Source organism: Micromesistius poutassou, assembly GCF_964030765.1.
Source record: "Micromesistius poutassou genome assembly, chromosome: 13".
Taxonomy (NCBI): domain Eukaryota; kingdom Metazoa; phylum Chordata; class Actinopteri; order Gadiformes; family Gadidae; genus Micromesistius; species Micromesistius poutassou.
In genome coordinates, this window is record NC_140283.1 from 14,643,840 (window position 1) to 14,658,531 (window position 14,692).

General features: G+C 48.7%; 1 protein-coding gene across 1 annotated transcript in view; it reads left to right on the forward strand.

Moving 5' to 3' along the window:
• cep290 (centrosomal protein 290) overlaps nt 1–14,692 on the forward strand; it is a 39,244-nt gene that overhangs the window by 16,449 nt on the left and 8,103 nt on the right. The window contains exons 26-41 of the mRNA XM_084477406.1: nt 759–870; nt 1,624–1,832; nt 2,498–2,649; nt 3,152–3,263; nt 4,894–5,349; nt 5,691–5,855; nt 6,454–6,561; nt 6,930–7,061; nt 7,478–7,762; nt 8,235–8,342; nt 9,013–9,212; nt 10,841–11,054; nt 11,695–11,832; nt 12,325–12,546; nt 13,521–13,667; nt 14,159–14,301. Coding sequence (XP_084333532.1) covers nt 759–870; nt 1,624–1,832; nt 2,498–2,649; nt 3,152–3,263; nt 4,894–5,349; nt 5,691–5,855; nt 6,454–6,561; nt 6,930–7,061; nt 7,478–7,762; nt 8,235–8,342; nt 9,013–9,212; nt 10,841–11,054; nt 11,695–11,832; nt 12,325–12,546; nt 13,521–13,667; nt 14,159–14,301 — 2,903 coding nt within the window. The remainder of the gene's footprint in view (nt 1–758; nt 871–1,623; nt 1,833–2,497; nt 2,650–3,151; nt 3,264–4,893; nt 5,350–5,690; nt 5,856–6,453; nt 6,562–6,929; nt 7,062–7,477; nt 7,763–8,234; nt 8,343–9,012; nt 9,213–10,840; nt 11,055–11,694; nt 11,833–12,324; nt 12,547–13,520; nt 13,668–14,158; nt 14,302–14,692) is intronic.

The window sequence follows — 14,692 nt, forward strand, 5'->3', positions numbered from 1 at the left end:
TAGGTCAACCCTGTGCATTTTCCGAGTTCCGAGTGCTCGGGCTGAGCTGGGGAAAAAAGCTTTTAAGTATGCGGCCCCATCTGCTTGGAACAGCCTCCAGAAAGCCTTAAAACTATCAGAACTGATCTCAGAATCAGAATCAGAATCAGCTTTATTGGCCAGGTTTGCGTAAACAAACAAGGAATTTGACTTTTGGTTAACCCTTGCTGTTAACTGAGTACAACACTCAGTTAACCTATTGTTTATATAAAAAAAAAAAACCTGAAAGAACAGTACGGAATATATATATATATATATATATACTGTTTAGTATACAGTATAACAATACAATAGAATTTATAAATTTACAAAAAAAGAATATACAATAACAATTTAAGAGAGGGAAGAAATGGTGCAATATCAGTATAGTCAGAGATTAAGATTAAATATAAATATATACGGTCAGAGATTTAAGATTTGACTCATTTGATGCATTTGGCTCATTACTTGAGGACTTATTATGTGGAAATATCGGACATTGTACTTTTTGTATAATTCCTTACTTGAAATCAAAAAACTGTCTTTAATTTGTGTGTAAATTGTGGGTTTTTGTTTGTATGAAACACATATGTATTGTCTGTTCTATGCTGCCCTCTTGGCCAGGTCTCTCTTGAAAAAGAGATTTTTAATCTCAATGAGACTTTTACCTGGTTAAATAAAGGTTAAACAAAAAAAATGTGGATGTAAGATGTAACGTGTAGCGCGATGCCTCTCCTCAGCAGGAGAACGCCTCGCTCCGGGAGCAGATCTCTGAGCTGGTGAAGGAGCTGGAGACGGCCAGGGAGAAGCTGAACACCCTGGAGCAGGCCTGGGAGCACAGCAGCGCTGTGGGTAAGCTGCCAAGGCCGTGCGAAACGTCCTAATCGACCACTTTTATCGTTTTGACCGAACGTCGACTCCAATCATCACATCCAGACCAGGGACACGTCGATAACTCCATACTAGAAAAGTATTTTAATGTGTTCTTTGTTTTATTATAGTTCTAAGGGCTGGCCAACTCTTGCAAGGGCATGAGTCACAGAGAGAGCCTGAGTCCAGGTCACCAGCTGTTCAAGGCCTTCAGGCGGCTTAGCTGTGACCAGGATGCTGGAATGGTTAACTTAAAAGGAATTCATGATATGTCATGAAGTTAGTTATAAAGTTATTAACAGTGAGCTTTATGGGCTGTGATCAGGTAAATGGTAGGGTAGTGTGAGCCAAGACCATTTCATAGGACGGCCGGTAAAATGTGTTTGATCATTTTCCCCGTACTATTACTGTCTATTGTTACCTAATAGGTATGTTGACACTATCTCTTTGCATTCAATGTATTGAGTACAAAATGTACCCTTGTCCAGCACAGGTTATGTTGATGTTGCGCACTGGTTCAACTCTGGCTCCAGGGTGGGATACTTGCAATAACAGCCCGTACAATAAATCGCAATGTGAACGAGAGGGAAAAGAGTCGCTCAAGCCAAGAGAAGCATACTTTTGACGCGCCTTCCAGCAGCATTCATCTTCCGACGGTCTGTGGTGGGGGTGTTGAAATTTCTTCAAAATTTCTTCTTTTATTTATGCATTCCTTTTCACCCCTGGTGAAAGCAGCAGGTGACGTCAGGGGAGTGGACAAGGTGAGCAAGGCGCTGGCCAACCGCGAGATGGCATCCTCGTCCAGACGCATCACCACGCTGGAGATGAAGGAGCTGAACGAGCGGCAGAGGGCCGAGCACGCACACAAGATGTGCGAGCACGCCAGGAACTCCCTCCGGCACGCCGAGGAGCGCAACGCAGAGCTGGAGGCGAAGTTTGCAGAGGTAAACCTTTGCCCTCGCTCTTGCTCTCTGTCTCTCTCGCTCACTAGCTCGTTCTCTCTCTCTCTCTCGCTCTCTCTCTCGCTCACTAGCTCGTTCTCTCTCTCTCTCTCTCTCTCTCTCTCTCTCTCTCTCTCTCTCTCTCTCTCTCTCTCTCTCTCTCTCCCAAAGCCAAAGAAAACTCTCATATTGTTTGCTCCCTCACACACCTTGGTGCTGCTGCTGTTTATGGTCAGGGTTCCATAACTACAGTGCTTTCAAGGTTACAAGGTTACCAGGCAAACATCTCCAATTCAGGCTATTTTGGTTCGAGTTGAGTAAATATTTTAGAAACATAGATTCTTCGATGTTATGCATCATTAACGAACAGACAGGGGTGAAGGCATCTTGCTTCAAGACCCAGTGGAACAAAATCCTATTTATTTTAACTTTAAACGCCTTAGAATGTCTTCTATGATCTTGAACATAGTAATCTATGACATTATGTCTCCATCATTAATACAAGTTAGGGTTGTTTTTTTTGAGAAAACTTTTTATTGTTATTTTTCTGCCCGTGCTGAGAAGATCAGTAGAGTAAAAAAAAAAAACACATTTAAGGAAGCCTTGGTTTTCGATTGGCTCCCTGACCCTCATGTCCCCACGTCCGTCCGTCCCTGTCTGTCCTGTAGCTGACCAAGCTGCACCTGGAGGCCCAGCGTGTGGAGCGGGAGCTGAGAGACCAGCTGGCGGACGGCGTGAGCAGAGCCGCCAGCGACGCCGACCGCGCGCGCGTGGCAGAGCTGGAGAAGGCCGAGGCGGAGCTCCGCGTGGAGGCCTCCAGGTGATCCACCGCACGCACCTGCTAGTCCCACGCGCCCCCCGGGGGAGACCTGAGAAAACAGTTCCCTGGGTCCATCTGGGTTCTGGACGGGTGGTTCTTGTTGTATAAACCCGTGATTGTCATACTAATTGTTGCAAATTGACCCCCTCTAGAATATGTTTTTCCGTTCTTGTAGTGACAAACTTGGCATTGTGCTTCACATGTGATTTGTTTGAATCGTTGGAAAGTTTTAACAAACTACTATGTTGGTAGTAGTCGTTTATCTTATTAAGGTGGCGTTATTTTTGCAATTGGAAACAAACAAGTTGGGGATTTATTACAAATGTTCCATTTAACCCTTCAATGTACGGTGTAGGGGGTACACATACCCCCATATGTGAATCACTATATAACTTGCATACATTTGAACTAAAATGCGCACCATAGCCAAGTAGGCTCTTGTCTGCCCTTGTATTGCCCCCTCCACAAACCCAGTTGTAATGAGGGTGTGTTCCCTCCACAGGCTCCGAGAGGTGTCTGACGTGGCCAAGATGCAGGTGTCTGTGATGGAGGCCCGGCAGCAGTCCAGGGATAAGGAGACAGACTCCTTAAGGAGGCAGGTTCTGGACCTTCAGGTGAGGAGATAAGTCCTAGGATTTTGGTATGTACATACGATCCCCCAACAGGCATATGTGCCGCCCTTATGTAGATTGCAGTCAGGATACTTTTTGAGAAAAATGGTAACATGACATGTTGCAGATGTTACGCTATGTGAGGAAAGAAAAATCCATGGCATCAATTTATTTGAACACCTAGTACCGCTCCTCAGAAGTACTGCCCGGCGTGTGTGGAACGCAATCGTTTGAATACGTTGCATGGAAGCACATGGCTGCTGTCTGTGAGACATGAAACCCGATGGATGATTGGTGGAAGGATGGCAGTGTCTCTGCATCAACGGAGCCATTGGCATGGCAACCAGCTGGTACATTAGCCAAGAGCCACAGGCCTCCCAGTCACACAGACCCGGCTCCACAGTGGCCAACAGTCCTTCGCTGTCAATGCTATCAAGTGAAGGCTTGTTAAGTGATATTATACCAGACGGAGTGCTGTTAAAGTATGAGTATCAGCACAGCTGTGATTCGGTCGTACTGAAGTACTGGGTACTGGGGATAATCACAGCCGGGCTGATATTCATTATCACAGAACCACCGCAAATGGGATTTTTCTTTAGTACAAGTTTTAAAAGCTATTAAAAGTTACCAGAAGTAAGCGACAAACGTTTTATTTATTTTTCTTTGTTTACTAAATGATTTGGCTCCGTCAACACAAATGGTTCCGAAACTGGGACCGGTTGTTCAAGATTCAAACGCAGTCTAGTGACAGCGTAAGTGCTTATTAAGTTAGACATCACATCATAATAAATCATTACAGCTTGCATCACAAAAAAACGAGTTCTTATGTAACGCTTACTAATAACAAAATAATTACACAACAATTACAGGCCTAAGCTGGTGTACTCAATGCTAATGGTGGCAGTTGGTGAAGTAGTTAAAAAGTTAACTACGCCGGTTGAAATGAATTGACAGTACTTACTGTTGTATAATCTATAACACAAACAGATACATAGAAAAACACTTTCTCCGGCTGTCAGAGGTCAGGAAATGACCCCTGACATGGGGTCAGGGGCTCAGGAGCTCAGAAGTGATCACATTCCACATAGAATACAACGAGGGCCTTTGATTCGCCCTAAATACTGGAGTTGTATGTGCTTTAGTGCTGAACTGGAGAGCATTGGAGCTGAATTCATCCGCAGCCATCATGACCATAAGCCGTTTTTTAATGGAGCCCTCACTGTGCTGTCGGGAGTCTATTAGGAGACCAGTGAGAGGGAACAAGCACACATTCAAATAAAGCACAAGCAGCAGGCCGGCTGTGGCTGAGCCTCTGATGTGTAGAGCTTGATTGTAGTGTTTGTGGAGTGGGTGAAATGAGTGCCAGATGAAGTTTTGCACGTCCTGGCTTTTTGGAATCTGTCTTTAGTATCGGTGCGTGCATGGAAAATACAACACTTCAATTCATCTTGTCAATTATGAATATCCTTATTGTTTCTTCATCTCTTTTATGATTTTGAGCTTTTCCGGGAGAATATAAAACGGGAATCAGAGAGGGACATCTGATCGGTACATTCAACCCCGAAACCACTGATTTAGGGTCTTACTCCCTTTAACACTCTCCCTTACCCCCTCCTCCCGCTCCCCTGCGCAGTCCCAGTCGGACGAGAAGGCTCTCCTGGGCCGGCTCCACCAGCAGGTGGTGTCGCTGCAGCTGAGCGAGGCGGCGGCGCTGGGCCGGCTGGAGGCCGTGACCGGCCGCCTCCGCTCCCTGGAGGCCTACCAGCTGCGGGCCGAGCAGCGGCTGGACGCCGGCCAGCGCGCCCTCTACCTGGCCCGGCAGGACGGCCGGAGCCGCGCCCGCCACCTGCGGCAGACGGTGCAGGCGCTGCGCCGGCAGTGCGCCGGCGCGCTGCCGCTGGCCCGGCAGGAGAAGTTCTCCCTGACGCTGATGGACCTGCAGGGGGAGCGCGCCGGGGCCGAGCAGGAGCGGCGGGAGGCTCAGGAGCAGCGCAGGAGGGCGGAGGGGCGGGCGGAGGAGCTGGAGATGAAGCGGGCCGGGCTGGAGGAGCTCGTCGCCACGCTGAGGGACGCCAAGGGAGCCCAAAAGGTGGGAAGGGGGACAGGCGAAAGGGCACTCTCTCTCTGGCTATCCATCTCTCTAGCGATCTATCTGTACCATCTCTCTGTCCTTCTATCCATATCCATCTATCTATCTCTATACATCTTTCCAAATCTATCCATCTCTCTATCTCTAACCTCTCTTTCTCTGGCTATCCATCTCTCTATCGATCTATCTGTACCTTCTCTATCCTTCTATCCATATCCATCTATCCATCTCTCTATCCATCGATCCATATCCATCTATCCATCTCTATCCGTCCAATTCTGCACCATCTAGCTCTATCCATCCATCCATCCATCCATCATGTCTCGTCTCTCTGTTGCCAGGTGATGGAGTGGCACAGGCGGGCGGAGGAGGTGCGTCTGCAGGACCTGCGGCAGGGCAGGGAGCTGGAGATGCAGAGGGAGGAGATCAGCTACCTGAAGGGTCTGGGGGAGGGCCGGGAGCGCTCCCTCCGCACCCTGGAGGAGGAGCTGGTGATGGAGCGCACGGTGAGACACACACACACACACACACACACACACACAGACACACAGGCACATGAACACACACACAATCCTGATGCTTTTATCATAAATAATAAGGGCTAGGGCTTCTCGCTCGAGCCAGCTCAAGGCTATGGACACGGGGATTGATCCAAGCACTTTTCGGCTGGGAGTCAAACCATATGCCTAGGATTAGAGTACACGTACCAATGCTGATGGATATGTGTGCCAAACATACATATCAGAAGAATTCAGCCTGCATATTCCTCTTCCTCAAATGTTGTAACAATATAACCGGTGTAGTCCCAATTGGATTGACTCTCCTGAAACATTCCAATTTTATAAGGGTAGTCAATAAAGCGTGAAGCAATCCGACAAATGCCGATTTTGATCTCCTAATAAAGCGTTTTTCCGAGCGAGCGGGGGGTGTCCCAGAAGCCGTGGGGTTTCATAAAATTCACAGGAGCAGCAGCTGCGTGGTTTGGGGTTTCCTAGCTAGCTCAAGAAGAATGAATATTATTAGATAAAAGTGGAACACGGCGTGAAACGATACTCCCGCACCGGCTCGTAACTCACGTTCTAAAGAGAGGCGGTGTGCTCCCAGCTCTGGGAGGAGCGGCAGGTTGCGTGGGAGCAGAGGGAGGTGGATCTGGAGCGCCGGCTGGACGCCTACGAGAAGCAGCAGCAGGTGGTCCTGGGAGCTTCCCAACAGGTGCGTACGCGTCGTACATCATACATTTATCCATGATCATATCAGTTGGCAAATGCATACTTCCACTCCAAGATCGTGTTCCTGGTTGAGGAATTATTTGGTAATAAAAGAATTCGGCTTTTTCGAATTTTTTATGCATTTTGCATTTCAACGCCGCCCTTTTGGTTCAGGTAGGTGCTTTTATAAAGGATAGGGGGAGCGTTTGCTGTATATTATTTAAGCGCACAAGCAGCAAGTGTCATGTAGTACTTCTGGAGGTTTTAGTGTGTGTGTGTGTGTGTGTGTGTGTGTGTGTGTGTGTGTGTGTGTGTGTGTGTGTGTGTGTGTGTGTGTGTGTGTGTGTGTGTGTGTGCACGGTGGTTGTACAGGCTGAGCAGCAGGACTTGCTGCCGGACCCCAGCTGGCCGGTGGCTCAGCAGCTGGAGTTCGCCCTGAGGAAACTGGGGGAACACGGCCGGACCGTCCTGGAGACACAAGCGTCCTGCAGAGGTCTCGAGGAGGTACGGCCACGACCAGTACCAGGACTAGTACTCATACCATCACAATCACCTGTTTATTCCATAACCATTAGAGCTACGAACCCAGAACCCCTCAGCAAATGCATAAAATAAAATATATTTGATGCAATATGCGTTTGAATGCGTTTTGGTTAAGGTAGGTGCTTTAATAACGAATAGGGGGGCATTTGCTAGACCGCCCTGCCAACCTGATCAATGTTCTATTTGACCATTTTTAATGTTTAATGTTGGATGTGTAGCGCATTGATTGATTTCGGAGCTGTTAAAAGGCTGGGTGTCCACAACGCACGCACTTGATCGGAACACACTCGACCAATCAGGATCCAGTGTTCGTCGAGGCCGCGTGTCCAACTCAATGTCCCGGCGTCTCCTCCTCCTCCTCCTCCGGCTGCCCCTAGAGGTCCAAGGAGAGCGAGGAGGCACTGCGCCGGGCCCAGCAGAACCTGCTCACCAGGGACCGGGTCATCAACGAGCTGAGGCTCCGGCTGCCCGCCACCGCCGGCCGGGAGAGGCTGCTGGCCGACCTGGGCCGGGCCGAGGGGGGCGGGGGGGAGGAGGGCGGGGCGGAGAGCCAACCCGCCCTCCAGGTGGCCCACCACACCATCGGGAGCCTGCAGGGGCGGCTGCAGCAGAAGGAGGAGGTGGTGAAGAAGTACCAGGAGCTGCTGGCCAGAGCGAGACGGGTGAGTAAGAGGGGGGGGGGGGGGGGGGGGCTGGGGTGCCGCGATGCCGGGGTGTTGGGACGTGTCGGTGGAGGTATTTATAGGCTGTGTCGGTGTTCAGGCAGAGGAGAAGAGGGATGCGTGGATGGAGCAGCTTTTTTTTGGTTAGAATTGAGTGGATGATCAGTGATGTACTGAAAAAAAAAGAAATTATGCTTAGAAATAACTTGCCACGGCCTATATAGAACAAAGAGGACTTTTCTACATTTGCCCTCTCAAAAACGAATTTGTCACGTCATTACAGAAAGACAGATTGACAGACGGATCCCGTAATAAAGTCCTTGTAGTCATCCTGTGACCTCCCTGATCATTGTGTCAGGTGTCCTCAGATATCTTAGAGACCTACAGGGTGCCATGGAGGAAGGTACCTCTCGCCATGCGCTTAAAGCTTAATCAGTGCTGATCCCAGGCTCTGGACGTTTTGTTATCCCAGGAGCAGGAGGAGGTGAACAGGAGGCACGAGGAGGAGGTGAAGACTCTGCATCAGAAGCTGGACCTGTACTCTGACAACTCACTGGACCGCTTCAAACAGAACACACTGGTGTGTGTGTGTGTGTTTGTGTGTGTGTGTAATCCAACTGTTCCGTTTATTAACAATGGTTACATTAGCAGCTTGCCAGCAACACCTATTCAAGGCTGCAACCGCCAAAATGGTTTGTTTGTTGGGGACAAATTAGTTTTCAACAAAGTTAGGGGGTTGACAAGCTGTGTGCAATCACCAAAAACTTTGTTCCCAGATTGAAAATAATTCAGATAAAAGTTTTAAGCGTTTCCTTGTAGCATCGTCTACTTTCAAATACAATGCATAAAGTGCGTGCTTTCACCTTTACCTCCTTTCCACCCATGAGTACTTCAGCACGGTGCACCAGTGGTCGGGGGGGAAACACACTACACATTAGGAATCAAGACTTGTCCCAACTCTTGCCACCTTTAAAACAGGACTGAAGACTTTTATGTTTGCATTAGCTTTCTGCTAAATCTTACACTGCACTTTTTACATCACTATTTTCTCTTACGTATCTATTTTATTTAATTGTTTGATCTTATTTTATGACGATGTTTCTATGTGAAGCACTTTGAGTCTGCCTTGTGTATGAAAAGTGCTATAGAGAACAGGTTGCCGTGCCTTGTCTTGCCTATGCTCGGTTCGAATGGTTACTTTAGCATTTTGCGGCTAACGGCGGCCGCGGCGGCTGCCATCCATCTTGCAGGATCTGCTGAAGAAGCCGTCAATCAGCGTGCCCACCTCCAAGCACCTGGTGCGGCTGGCGGAGGTGGAGCAGACGGTGGCGGAGCAGGACCACTCCCTCGCCGCCCTCACCGAGAGGCTGAGGACGGCTGCCGCCGATGCCGAGCGACAGAGGGTTTCCATGGCGACGCAGGCCAAGAAATACCACGAGGAAGTGTCAAAGTAAGAGCTGGCTATTTCTTTTTTTTTAATTAATAAAAAGTGGGATATTTCTAAAAGGCGAGTGCTAAACGGGGGTCATTCTATGCCAAATGCGAGGGGGTCAGCTATGTCTGTCCGAAATTAACAAGATCTCCAGTCTGGAAAATCGCTGTGTCTCAACATCTCATCCGGCGGTACAACACTACGGTGTATAACACTACGGGAGGGTCAGACAGAAGGGACAGCGAGACCTCCATCCATGGTGATGAGTCGCTGTTATTGGTCTTGACTGAAGGCCAACTCAATGGCCCCACTGAAGGGGCCATTGAAAGGGCAGTGCTCTTTCCCAGCTGTTACAGTAGATTATTGGTAGGGAGCCATAGCGAACTGGGTTGTCACATCGAGCGCTGGATTGAGTAGAACAAAAAACATCTAAATCGAATCCATCCCCTGTAAATACAGTATCTGACGCATATGCACACAAATGCACACACACACACACACACACACACACACACACACACACACACACACACACACACACAGGGTATTTTGAAGGATTATGATAGATGCTTGGAAGTGAGGTTGTTCCAGCATGAAGGAACTGTGTAAACACGTCATGTCATTTTTATTTTTTATCTTTCATGACATTTTTGGATTGGCTTTGTTTTGAAAATGAATCGAATTACAATCATGTGAATACTATGAATCCATTGCTTTGAGTGAAAATTTAGATTGAGGTTTTACGGTCTGTCCACTAGCCTCGTGAGACATTCCTGATCTAGGTATTTCCCGTACGGTTCTCTGCCGATTAGCCTGGGTTTTCGATTCCTGTTGAAAGCCTTTTCCAAACAATTTAAATTGTAGCAATCTTCGGCTCAACAGCTTTTCTCAGAGGACGATATGTTTTGAGTCGCTAGTTTTGACTAGAGTTTTTTTAACAACTGTGGCCGCATTTGGAAAACAATTGATGCCAAGCCACGGCATGGACTGATTGCCAAACACAAACTTGAAAACCTGGATAATCTCACAAGGCTATCTCTCTCCAATGGATGAATCTGAATCTAGAAAAACTGTATTTTAACCGAAAGGGTAACCAGACACTAAAACCAAACCAGATAGACCGTACTATTGCAAATAAATCACAACAACATCATGGCAGATTTGTGTTGGCAGCTGACTAAAACGGTTCTAAGGGATGTCACGTTGAGCCAATCAGAAAATGTGGTCACAGTAATTGGTTGCTTGTGTACCTTGCCAAATATCATCTAGCTAGCCGGGAAATTCTCCTGGCTCAGAATCATTTCTGATGAAGACTTGAAGTCATGTCTAGCTCAACTGGTAGTTTGGCACTTACTTTGCAAGGGTTAAGGGTTCAGAAATTGCCTGAGACCTCGAAAAGCTATGAACGTGTCAAGTATCATAAATATTTTTGTGTTTCAAGTTCAAAATTTAAGAAAATAGCAATGTTGACTAAAGACAACACGCTAACAGAATAAAGTAACCAGCTAGCACCATTCAACAATAAACTAACTGCATTAAGAAGCAAGCTACCACAATTCAACACCAAAGCTAACGGCATAGAGCAACACGCTCACAGCATGACGCCTGAGGCTAACAGGAATGCACGGATGATATGCTTTCCCCAGGCTGGAGGAGCGGCATGCGGCCCAGGTGAAGGCGCTGGCGGGGGACAGTGAGGAGCTGAGGGCCCAGGCCGCCCAGACAGAGAAGCAGCTGCAGTACCTCCAGAGCGAGCTGGAGGCCCAGAAGGAGGCCAACGTCCGCTCGCCCAGCAACACCATGAAGAGCCTGGTGGAACGTCTCAAGGCCCAGCTCTCCCAGAAAGAGAAGCAGCTCAAGGTTCACCTTGTCCCGCACGTTTACTGTAGGATCACCGCAACACGAGTGTAATCCCAGCACTGAGCTCAGCACGTATTTGAATAGGGGCCAGATGGGCAGTTTACGGTATCATACGAGAAACAGATGGGGGGGGGGGGGGCCGAAACAGAGGGTGTCTGGCTTTTGTGTATATTCACTGCGAGTCAGAACTGCATACAACATCAAGAACTACACCAGAACAAAGCAGCAAAAAGAAACAAATGTGGACAGAAAAACGCGCCCCAGTGTTGTTATCATTTAGTCTCTTCCTGTTTGTTCCTGTTTAGTGTCGAGGTGTCCCTGAGCAAGGCACCTAACCCTAAATGCTCCCGACGAGCTGGCTGTTGCCTTGCATGGTGCTGTCGTCGGTGTGTGAATGTGTGCATGAATGGGTGCATGTCAGGCAATATCGTAAAGCGCTTTGGATAAAAGTGCTATATAAATGCAGTCCATTAACCCTTCACCATTTCGAAAAACGCACCCCTGTGCAGTTATCATTTAGTCTCTTCCTGTTTGTTCCTGTTTAACCCCACCTTCCACCTTCCATCACACGGAGGTCAAAGGTCGGGGAATGTGAACCGCGGAGGACTCATGAACCTATCTGACCTCCACCCTCCACCAGGCCCTGGGCAAGGCGCTGCTGGAGCTGCGGTCCGAGATGACGGCCCTGGCGGAGCAGCAGATCATCTCGGGCGCGGTGCAGCGAGAGGAGAGCCTCAATGTCCAGACGCTGGTGGACAAGCACACCAAGGAGCTGAAGGTGAGCGAGAGGAGGCCCCCCCGCCGTCCCCCGTCCCCTCCCCCTCCCCGTGCAGACACATGGATCATCACACCCGGAGCCTCGCCGTCGCAACCCGTCTTTGTGGACGTGAACCCTAACCCTTTTGTTCAGACGCTGGTAAAATAAACAGTGTGTTAAGAAAATAAACGGTGAAGAAGCACTATGTGTGTCTGAAGGGCTTAATGTTATGCCTTCACGCTAAGCTCCCGTTGATGGATGGTTGACATGCAGAACGTCGAGACCTCAGAGAAGGAACCCTCTTGCAACAACTGTAAATCAATGGGAAAACAATATGCCAACATACAATATGTCATGTCTTGGCGCAATCGAAGGTTTGTATGCCTTTTAAAGAGATATCTGTCAGTTGCGGTTTGACTGCTACATGCAGACGAGTTGTTTAATCCCCAATTGACATTGCACAGTAGCCTAGAAACCACATCTAGTTCTCGTTCCGTGTGCGTTTCTGCTCAGCTGCGGCTGCAGGAGCTGAACAAGGAGCTGCAGTCTGCGAAGGAGTCGGTCAAGGGGGCCCGGGGCCGGGAGGAGGCCCTGAAGGAGGAGGTGGAGGAGCTGAGAGGAGACCTGCAGCGGAACCAGAAGAGCCAGGGCCGGCTGCAGGGAGAGAAGGAGCAGAGAGACCAGGAGGTCCAGGAGCTCCGGCAGCGCATCAAGAGGCTGAGCAGTGGGCTGCAGGTACGCCTCACCACCACCACCACCCACCCCTTCCCCTTGAACCCGGGCGGGCTGGGTGGGAGGCCAGGGGGTGGCGTGTAATGAGGCCTGTGTAGAACCGTAAGACTAACTGCAGGGTGTGAGGGTTATGAAAACACAATGGACTTGACTTGCGCATCACAACCACGGACGCACACACACACACACACATACACACACATACACGCACACACCCCCACACACGCATGCTCTCACACACATATCAGCGGCATAAGCAGCTCTGATAGAACAACAGCAGAGAAAGGCCAAAGTAAACCACCGTTATGGGACACTGAAAATGTTTTGTTTCCCTCTGGAAAACACAAGGAATTAACGAAACAAGCACGCCATTAATCATTTTTTTACAAATTTGTTCCATAAATGTACAGGGCTGGTTGTAACAACAGTCTACAATGGGAGCACTTAAATGGGCATGAACCCCATTTAGAATTCTTCCTCGTAAACTCGACACGTCTTTTTAACGGTTGTACTTAAATGGTGATACATGTCTCCACTAAGGTCTTTGGTGGCACGGTGGCTCAGAGGTTAGCACTGCTGCCTCAGATAGGCCCTTGGTTCAAAGCTGACATATGCCATCAGAAACCCCTTTCACTCCTGGCCTTTCTGTGTAGAGCTGCCTGTGCCCACGTTGGTTTCCTCTGGGTGCTCTGGTTTCCCACCACACCACAAAACATGGTGCAAGGTAACGCTCTGACATGGCCCACAACCAAGGCAAGGCCACTACACACTGGAGTTGGTTCAAAGACACTCAAGTGTGTGGGGCAGCCCACTGTTCTTAGCAGGCTAGGATTGGTCAAATGCCGAGACTGAATTTTCCAAGGGGATTAATAAACAACATCTTATTATTATTTTTCATGATCATACAGGAGATAATGTGCACTACTTTATAACTAAACTGTGAATTCCCATTTCTACTGATGCAATTTAACCCACAGAACCAGCAGGAGGTGGACAGCCGGGGCTCCACAGTGGAGAACCTCCAGCGGAAGATCAGGAGGTTGGAGGTGGAGCTGGAGAAGAGGCCTTCCTCCCCGGAGAGGACTACCACCACCACCACCACCACCACCAAGGAGGACAACAAGGTCCAAGCTGAAACCTCCCCTCATGGGCCTTATTCTCCTGTTGCAGCCATTTTGGCTCTGAACGCAAGCTGGGTGGGGAAATTGAATCATGAAATCAGCATTAAGCTCCCCCGACCAGCTACCGTTTAGAACCAAAATGGAACCAAGATGGCAGCAAGGTGGTATAAGGCACATTCTTCCATTACAATCAGCCAGTCTATCTTTTATAGCGAGACTATACAACTCATGTTTCTAGCTAGCCCTGTTGGAATGGGATGATTTATGATTACGCAAGTCCAGCACAAATCTAAAACACATGCCGCTTACGTTCAGATTAACCATTCAAAATCAGGCACTAAAAACCGGTTGTTGCAATTACTGCGACACGATGTCAACCACTTCTTAATTTGTATGGCAGACCCAAGTTGACCCTGGGGTTGATTTTAAACGTTGTTGATGTATACATAGATAATCAATGTTCTCTTTTTTTCCTCTCTCTCTCTCTCTGACAGTCCAAGGAAGAGGTTGTGCGCTGGGAAGAGGGTAAGAAATGGCAGACGAGGATGGAGAAAGTACGGAACGGACTCAAGGAGAAAGAGGGGGAGGTGGAGGCTCTTTCCAGGCAGCTTGGCACTCTCAAAGACCTCTACGCCAGGTGAGTGTGAGCCCTGAAGGCCGGAACATAACTAACGGAAGCTGCTCCTGCTCGCGTCCTTGTCTTCACACCGTGGGCACATTAAATAGATTAGAGGAGGATTGAAGACAGATGCTCTGTACGCTCGGGTTTTAGTGGGTTTCAGCCTTAAGACATGCAGGTGGTTGACACAGCAGCAGGCTATTAAACAGCTTTGGTGGCTCATTCCTTCCACTTCTTTGGTGCTTTTCAGGGTCTGTACTCTAAGACACAAAAAGCCTGTAGAGAAAGGCAGCGGACACTGCGGACACCAGATATTGCCAAAGTCCCACATTAGCTTGGCATGACGCGGATCAAAAACATGTCGCTCGCCAGTGAGCAATCAAAATGACAGCGATCGCATGGGCCACCG